The sequence below is a fragment of the Monopterus albus genome, unplaced genomic scaffold, assembly GCF_001952655.1.
Source record: "Monopterus albus unplaced genomic scaffold, M_albus_1.0 scaffold272.1, whole genome shotgun sequence".
Classification (NCBI taxonomy): Eukaryota; Metazoa; Chordata; class Actinopteri; order Synbranchiformes; family Synbranchidae; genus Monopterus; species Monopterus albus.
In genome coordinates this window covers 722,336-731,985 of record NW_018128152.1, presented here as the reverse complement: position 1 = coordinate 731,985, position 9,650 = coordinate 722,336, and the positions used below count along the sequence as shown (strand labels likewise).

Here is a 9,650-nt window from a genome sequence, read left to right as displayed (position 1 = left end):
CTTCCTCAGGTCAGTTTTGGCAAACTGGTGTTTTTATGTTCCTGTGTCAGCAGTGGGTCCCCTGGGTCTCCTACCAAAGTGTCCCTTGTCATTCAGATGGTGACAGATAGTGTGAGCTGACACTGTTGCACCCTGTGCCTGCAGGTCAGCTTGAATCTGTTTGGAAGTTGATCAAGGTTCTTTATCCACCATTGGAACAATTCTTCATTGCAGTCTGTCATCTGTTTTTCTCTTTTGTCCATATCCATGGAGATTAGCTACAGCTCCATGGGCTGGAAGCATCTTGTCAGTCTTGAGACTGTCCATTGTGATTTTGAAAAGGTGTCAATAATTTGGTCCAGTCTATTTTTGGAGTTCTGTGTGGAATCAATCAGATTTGGCTTTTCTCTGCTTTTTGTTCCTATGCAAACAAAAGAAATAAACATGACCATAGCAAAGACTTTGTGATTGCAATAGTTTTCTAGGAGAAGTGGGGCATTATCTGATAGAAATGCAGGGGTGCCAATATTATAGCCATGACTGTACTTTTCCTTCCTCGCTCTAGATTATTTGTTCAAATGTGTCAAGGGTTCACCTACTTTTTAAGGCTTAAAGTTTTGCCTTTTAATGTCTGACTGAGCTAACTGTGGGTGTACAATCATTTATTCTTCTCAGGGCCAAGCCCTGTCATACTACATCAGGCCCAGGTGACCATTTACTCCAGAGTGACCTGTAACAGGCCTGAGGTGTTAAACGGAGACGTCACAGAGACAATGATCTGTGCCGGCAAACTGCAGGGAGGAGTTGACGCATGCCAGGTTAGTCTCAGTTTTCTCTCAGTGCCATACACATACACACATATATGCAATAACATGAAATAATCATCTGTCTTGTGTGCTGCAGGGTGACAGTGGAGGGCCCCTGGTGGTCAAAGAGGCAGATATATGGTGGCTGGCAGGGGACACTAGCTGGGGGTATCGCTGTGCTTTGAAGAACAAGCCAGGTGTCTATGGCAATGTAACCTACTTTATTAACTGGATCTATGAACAAATGCAGGTACAGTGTGTTTATTTTACAGAGATTTATTCCTCTGATAAATTGAATGAATTATATTTTTTCTGTACAAGTGTACAAGTAGGACTTTACACATACACGGTGGTTCCATTTTACAGCTGATTTTTTTCAGATATTTGAGATCTTCTGTAATCAGATACTCAAAAATTAAAGCTGCATTAATGTTGATGATTTTTGTAGTACATAAGCAAGGGAGTACAGTGCAACTAACAACAGTGACCATATGTTTATTCCATTTCAATGGTAAACAACTATTAGAAGAGGAGCAACCTGACACTGGAGCCCTCTTCCTCAGTACCAGTAGAATTCAAGTCCAGTGTTTTCTTATGTTTACCTCTGGTTTGGTCCATGAACCAGGACAAAAAACATACTTCATATGGATCTACAAGCCAAAGGAATGAGATGAGCATGGACATTATGCAGTGCTTAGTTTTGCTTATGGGGAATGGTTTAGGAAGTCATGTGACCCTATCTGAATCTAATATGCATGAGTGACATGTAGTGATTTTATATGTAAGTGAATTATTCAGTCAGCAGCTTTATAACAAGACAAATGATATTCTCACCAAAAATCTTTATTTAATGTTGTGTTTTATCTATTTAACAGAATAAGTGATGGAACTGTCCACGAACACCAAGACAAACCTCGTTCACTAATCAGTGGTCCTCATTTTATCACACACTTCACAATTTGAAACTGAAGTTCTGGTGGAGCTGATTGATCAGGAAGATTTTATTAAACACAAAACAAAGATTGCACTGAACAAATCAAACTGATGTATCATTTTATTATTTTTTCAATACTTGCAGTCAGTGTTGAATATTTGTTTGTAATCAAGCTATTTATTTGTTGTGATGAGAAATAAGACAACATTTGCACTAAGCTGAGTTTCAGACTGTTTAATGTGTAACTCATTTGTCACATTTTAAAGAAACAGCTGCAGGTGCACTGTGGGCCTGTTGGTTTTGGGCATGATGTACAGTGTCATGTTACTGTGAGACAAAATGGCTGGTGGGGCATACTGATTACAAATACCACATTGTCATGCTCCTGAGAAACCTTGGTGTTGTGTTAGAACAGGCTATGTCTCTTGATTGTCATATAAGACAGTTAGTCAGGAACTGCTTTTATCATTTAGGACAGTGGTCCCCAACCCCCGGGCCGCGGACCGGTACCGGTCCGTGGATCAATTGGTACCGGGCCGTACAAGAAATCATTAATTATTTCCGTTTTATTTATTATCTGAGTCTGAACGATCTTTTATTTTGAAAAATGACCGCATTCTCTCGGTTACATCTCGGTCACTTGAGCGCCAAAACTGGCTTACTTGTGGACATATTCAGCCTGCTCAATGAACTCAATCTGTCACTTCAGGGGAAAATGACAACTGTCTTCAAGTTGGCAGATAAAGTAGCTGCATTTAAAGCCAAACTGGATTTGTGGGGACGGCGCGTCAACAGAGGCATTTTGGACATGTTTCAAACATGAGACTTTGGGTGAGACTGAGCCTGAGTCTTCATTCTCCCAGCTGGTGCACGATCACATGTCTAATTATGCAGCAAGTAAAAACTGAGCTCTGCCCGTGATCTTCTGATTATACACCTCAGCTGTGTCACAGCCCGTGAGCTGCTGCGATGCGTTTCAGCTGTGCATGTCACGGGAGCTGGGACCTGCGAAAGACAACCAGAGAAAGAGAAGAAGAGAAAAGAGAAAACAGGGCAAATCTGACAGAAACACAAGTAAAAACAAAACAACAACAAACAAGGGGGCGGGCTGAGTCCCCCCCCCCCCTTCTGCGCCCCCCCCCCCCCCCCCCCCCCCCCCGGGGGGCCGCAGGAAAATTGTCAGGCGTTGACCGGTCCGCAGTGATAAAAAGGTTGGGGACCACTGATTTAGGAGACATTTCTAAATTAAGGAAGATTTTATCAAAGGCGGATCTTGAAATGATTGTTCATGCTTTTATTTCGTCATGTATTGATTATTGTAACTCTCTTTTTACTTGTTGTAATAAGTCTACTTTACACAGACCTCAGATTGTCCAGAATGCTGCTGCGAGGCTCCTCACAGGAACCTCTAGATCAGCTCATATCACTCCGGTTTTGTACTCACTTCACTGGCTACCAGTCAAGGTCAGAGTTGATTTTAAATTTTTAGTGCTGACATTTAGAGCACTACATGGGCAGGTCTCCCAGTATATTTCTGATTTGTTGGTTCCATATTCTCACAAATGTACTCTTCGTTCCTCAAATCAGCCCCTTTTGTTGGTCCCAAAAACTCGCTTTAAATCTCAGGGGGACCTGTCTTTTAAGGCGGTTGCTCCAAGATTGTGGAATGCTCTGCCCTTGTCTTTTTGTATGGCCGAATCTGTTGAGGGTTTTAAAAAGCAGCTGAAGACACATTTATTTAGACAGTTTTTTAATTGATTGGGGTTACAGATTTTTATGAATTGTTTTTATTCTATTATTTGAATTGCTTTTAGGTTTGATGTGATAAAGTTGATAAAGTGCTATATAAATAAAGTTTACTTACTTACTTACTTACTTACTTCTAAAGGATACATATTAGCACTCCTACTGGTTAATATGGTGAATAGCATTCTGCATATGCTGTCAAAGCAAGCAGCATGGGACATTATCAACATTATCCAATTAAGCAGAAGTTTATTGCAGGTAAAAGATGTAATAATTACTAAAATCATAAGCCAATACTTTTAGGAAATATGTCGCTGTGTGTGTGTAAATACAGATGACAGACCAATGTTAATTGTGGCCTGTTAACAATCAACTGAGAGAAAACATTGAAAACACTCTTGGTCAGAAACAAATAATGGGGGCAACTAGATGAATACTATCTAGTGCATTGGACTGTATATATTGTTATATAAACAATTTCCTTTATGGATAGAAGTAGGGCTGAACACAATGTGAGCCTTTTAGTTACACAGAACAATATAGAGGTGGGGGTATCCATTTTTACAGGCTATGCGAGGCAGTCTAGAATGTCTGAAGACATGAAATTTACCAAAAACTACAACCTCTCGTAAAATAATGAGACATTATTGAGCCCTGTGAAGAAGAGAAAATCGCTTTGAACCACAGCACGAATGCCTAATAAGGGGTCATCCATACAGATGTTATACAACCCCAAATCAGAAAAAGTTGGGGTGGTATGTAAAATCAAAATTAAAACAGAAAATAGTGATGTCTAAATCATCTGTGTCCTGTATTACATGGAAAACAAGACAGCAGCACATTATTTGATGTGATACCTCATCAGTTTTATTCTCTGTTCAAAATAAACAGTGACTTCAATCCTGATGCTGCAACACTGCAACACATTCCAAAAAAGTGACGGTTGCATTTCAGGGCCAGTACTGAGGTAGAACAATGAAATGATGATTCCGTTTGAAACAGGTGATGTCAACAGGTGACTGCATCATGATTTGGTACAGAAGTGGAGGACCACCAGTTTGCCAACATATGTGTGAGAAAAGTACTAAAATGTTTAAAAACAATATTTCTCAAAGAAAGACAGGAAGGGACTTGGATCTGTCACCCTCTACGGTGCAGAACATCATTACAAGATTCAAGGAATCTGGAGGGATTTCAGTGCATAAAGGGCCAAGCCTAAACTGGATGACTGTGCTCTCTGATCCCTCAGATGGTGCTGCATCAAGAATTGTCACTCTTCTATGAGTGATATAACCACATGGGCTCAGGATGACTTTGGCTCACCTGTGTCAAGCACTACAATACATAGTTACATCCATAAATACTGCTTAAAACTGGACTGTGCCAAAAGGAAGCCCTATGTCAACAGTGTCCAGAAGTGCATGCGAATCAGTATTTGAGGTCTTTTTTGGAAGGAATACAGGTCATGTGCTCCGCATCAAAGATGAAAAGGACCATCCAGACTGTTAGCAGCAACAAGTCCAAAATCCACAGTCTGTCATGTTCTGGGGTTGTGTCAAGTGCCCTTGAGAAACTCAGAGCATCATGCAGCCTAGGACTATAGCAGCATAGCTAAGGGAAGGCTCAGGGTCACCTAATCCAGCCCTAACTATAAGCTTTATCAAGAAGGAAAGTCTTAAGTCTAATCTTAAAGGTAGAGAGGGCGTCCACCTCCCGAACTGAGACTGGGAGTTGGTTCCACAGGTGAGGAGCTTGATAGCTAAAGGCTCTGCCTGTCAGGGCCGCTCGGCGGCCGCTGCCTATCCTCCGTCTTTCTCTCCTCTATTCTCTTGATCCTGTGGGCTCTGCACCTCCGCTGTGTTGCATTCCAGTAATTAGCAACTGGCTTGTCGATGCACACAGCTGGGGTGCATCCCGATGATTACTTGGTCCTTACTTATACCTCTGGCCGACGCTCCGTCGGGGCCGGAACAATAACTAAATAAATAACTAACTAACACAGTGCCGCATTATGTACGTGTGGGTGGAATGCTACGCTGACAGACACTGTGCGTTTTGGCTTGACTCTTCTCACACTACATATGCGCTACACTACACGCATACATTATCTTCCCCTGTAGACGACACATGTTATGTTCCTTTGATACTTTGTGTTCTTTTTGTTACCTGCTACCATCATGTTTTTCCCCCTAGCACCTGGGTCTGCACACTTGAGTCCAACCTCAGTGTTAAGGTAGCCCCCCTCAGTCTGTGGACTCTAGGAACCACAAGTAAACCTGCACTCTGAGAGCAAAGTGCTCTGTTAGGATGATAAGGCTCTACGAGGTCTTTATATGATGGAGCCTTGTCATTAAGGGCTTGGTATGTTAGGAGAAGGATTTTAAATTTTATTCTGAATTTTACAGGGAGCCAGTGGAGAGAAGCTAATATGGGAGAGATATGATCTCTCTTGCTAATTTCTGTCAGTACTCTGGCTGCAGCATTTTGGATTAACTGGAGGTATTTTAGGAAACTATTGGGACATCCTGATAGTAAGTAAGTAAGAGTTACAGTACTCCAGCCTGAAAGTAACAAATGCATGAACCAGTTTTTCAGCATCACTTTGAGACAGGATGCTCCTGATTTTCGCAGTATTGCGCAGGTGAAAAAAGGCAGTTCTAGAGACTTGGTTTATGTGTGATTTAAAGGACATATCCTGATCAAAGATGACTCCAAGGTTCCTCACAGTAGTACTGGAGGCAAGAGCTATGTCATCTAGAGTAAGTATATGATTAGATAGCACATTTCTAACATTTACAGCCCAAGCACAATGACTTCAGTTTTGTCAGAGTTTAGAAGTAAGAAGTTACAGGCCATCCAGGCCTTTATGTCTTTAAGACATGCTTGAAGTTTGACCAGCTGATCTGATTCATTTGGCTTCATAGATAAATATAACTGAGTATCATCTGCATAGCAATGGAAATTTATGTTGTGCTTCCTGATAATATTGCCTAAAGGGAGCATGTATAAAGTGAAGAGAATTGGACCTAACACAGAGCCCTGTGGAACACCGTGACTAACTTCAGTTTGTGTGGAACATTCGTCATTAACATGAACAAATTGAAATCTTTCTGATAAATAAGATTTGAACCAACTTAGCGCAGTTCCTTTAATCCCAATAACATGTTCAAGTCTCTGCAGTAAGATGCTGTGATCAGTGGTGTCAAAAGCAGCACTGAGATCTAAGAGGACAAGTATGGAGACAAGTCCTTTGTCTGAGGCTAGGAGAAGATCATTGGTGACTTTCACCAATGCAGTTTCTGTACTATGATGGACTCTAAAACCTGACTGAAAATCCTCAAACAAATCATTCTTGTGCAAGTGGTCACATAACTGCTTAGCAGCAGCTTTTTCCAGAATTTTAGAAATAAACGGGAGATTGGATATTGGAATATAATTAGCTAGGACACCTGGGTCAAGAGTAGGCTTTTTGAGTAAAGGTTTAATTACTGCAATCTTAAAAGCTTGTGGAACATAACCTGTTAATAGAGAGAGGTTAATCAGATCTAGTATGGATGTGTTGATTAGGGGAAAGATGTCTTTGAGCAGCCCGGCCAGGATGGAGTCCAGGAGACACGTTGATGATTTAGATGAAGCAATTGTTGAGGTCAATTCAGAGAGATCTATGGGAGAGAAGTAGTCCAAGTATAAATGAGGTCTTACAGATGTTTCTGTAGATGTGTGAATAAACAGAGTTAGTCTCTCATGTCGCTGTGTCCGACATTCCTTTAATGTTTTCTTTTTTCTCTACTTCATTTCTTACCTCTGACCTCCCACGTCACCTCCTGTGGGCGGGCCAATACAGGATTGCCAACATGATCTACATCCCCCTTCTTAATACTGAATGTCTAACCTGTTTCACATGAACATAGAACTGAAATACATGTTTTAACAGCTACATCTAACTGTCCATGACTTTGTGTGCTATAACAGTGCACATAACTAGTGTACTAGCTGATACACACAACAACACACTGTAGTAAGTTACAGAAGCAGCGAGGCTGCTCCGATGGGAATGGAATGAAGCCTAAATCTATGTAACGTAATCCTTGTACAGGGAGTTGGGCTTTGACACTCTTCCTGAGCGTGTGATGACCACAGCTGGTTCCTGCACCTGTTCTGTTCGCTGCTGGTCAACATCAGACTGAAGTACCGGCTGAAGTTCAGGCTGATGTTCATGGTCGGCGTTACTTGTGACTTCTGGTGAAGCGGGATGGGTGTGTTGTTCAGGAGTATGGAGAAGGTGGCTTTGGTCATGGGAATTAGGGTCTTGGTGCGCTGGGAGAGCAGGCACTGGGCTGGTGAGGGCAGCCCATTTCTAGGTATGTTATGTACGTTGAGCAGTGCCGCATAAACATCTGTTTTGTCATGTGCACATTTTTCCAGAAGATTTTTTGCGGAGCGTACAGATCTCTCAGCTAAACCATTTGATTGAGGGTAGTGGGGGCTGCTGGTGACATGACGGAAGTCCCATGTACGGGCAAATTCTTGGAACTCCATGCTTGAGAAGTATGTTGCGTTGTCAGTCATTAGCTGCTGAGGGGCTCCATGGGTAGCAAAGTGGCGCTTGAGCCTGGCTATGATTGTTGCACTGGTTGTGTTTGGGAGCTGGTCTATTTCAAACCAGCCGGAGTATGAGTCAACAACCACCAGATGTTCTTTCCCCCCCACTCAAAAACATCTGCCGCTGTGAGGGTCCATGGCAGATCCGGTATGTCATGCAGTCGAAGGGGCTCCTTCGTTTGGTGCGGTTTGAGGGCATTGCAGTGAGCGCATCTTGAGACCTCAAGGTCAATGTCCTGATATATGCTGGGCCAGAACGTAGTTTCCCTGGCTCTGCACGTTGTCGCTTCTAGGCCAGGGTGTCCTGGATGCAGTTGTTTGACATAATAGCGCTGTAGTGAATGAGGGATGATGAAACGCTGGCCACGTAGCAGCAAGCCATTATCGAGTGTGAGTTCATCTCTCATGGCATAAAATTTTCTGAGGTCATGTGGCAGTTTCTTCGATGAGTCAGGCCAGCCTGCGACGAGAACCTCCGATAAGTGTCTGCATAGGTGATCTGCCTGTGTTTCTTGTCTCAATTCCTCAATCCTCCTGGATGAAAGAACCTCCACTGTCATCACGTCGTAGTCTTCACTAGTGTCACCAGTGTCAGTGGAGGGCAGGTGTGATCGTGAGAGTGTGTCTGCCAGGTATAGCTCCTTGCCTCTTTTGTAAATGACATCGAGGTTGTAACGCTGCAGCTTGAGCATCATCCTCTGCAGGCATGCAGATGCTGTGTGCAATGGCTTTCTCAAGACAGTGATGAGGGGCTGATGGTCAGTTTTGACGGTCACCGGACAGCCATATATGTAGTCGTGGAATTTCTGACAAGCGAAGATGAGTGCCAACAGCTCCTTTTCTATTTGAGCATATCGAGATTCAGTCTCCGTGAGTGCTCTTGAGGCAAACGCCACTGGGTTGTCGTTCTGGAGGCAAACAGCACCGAGGCCATGCTGGGAGGCATCGGCAGATAGCACCACTGGCTGGTGCACATCAAAGTATTGGAGGACCGAAGGGGATGTGAGGAGCTGTTTAAGTCTGTCGAACGCCGCCACATGGTGCTCCTGCCAGCTCCATTCCACATCCTGGATCAAAAGCTGATGCAGGGGTGCTGTAGTTTCACTGTAACTTGGGATGAATTTGGACAGATAATTTGAGGTTTACAGCACGTACCCTGTCCAATACCTGCTGGAGACGCAGATCATGCTCCTCTCTTGTGCTGCCCCAAACCAGGATGTCATCGACAATTATCGCACATGGCAGTCCCTCAAAGAGCTGCTCCATGCATCTCTGGAAAACTTCACTGCCTGTAGATATTCCATATGGCATGCAGACGAAGGCATATTGGCCCACCGGAGTCATGAAGGTGGTCAGTTTTGAAGACTCCTCAGTGAGTGGTATCTGCCAGAAGCTACATTTCGCGTCAAGGATGCTAAACACCTTAGCACCTGGCATGTCGGCAATCACCTGTTCCACTGTTTTCAAGGGGTGGTGTGGTCTGAGGAGAGCCTTATTGAGGTGGATGGGGTCTATACAAAGTCTTACAGTGCCATCTTTTTTACGTGCAGCCACCATGGACGACACCCACTCAGTGGGCTCAT

The 9,650-nt window shown here is 43.3% G+C and overlaps 1 protein-coding gene across 1 annotated transcript in view; it reads left to right on the top strand.

Annotated features, from left to right (window-relative positions):
• The window catches only part of tmprss2 (transmembrane serine protease 2), a 6,722-nt gene extending 4,868 nt beyond the window's left edge, over window positions 1-1,854 (top strand). Inside the window, 3 exon segments of the mRNA XM_020622099.1 lie at window positions 655-797; window positions 883-1,035; window positions 1,661-1,854. Coding sequence (XP_020477755.1) covers window positions 655-797; window positions 883-1,035; window positions 1,661-1,669 — 305 coding nt within the window. The 3' untranslated portion in view covers window positions 1,670-1,854.
• Window positions 1,855-9,650: the final 7,796 nt, after the last annotated feature.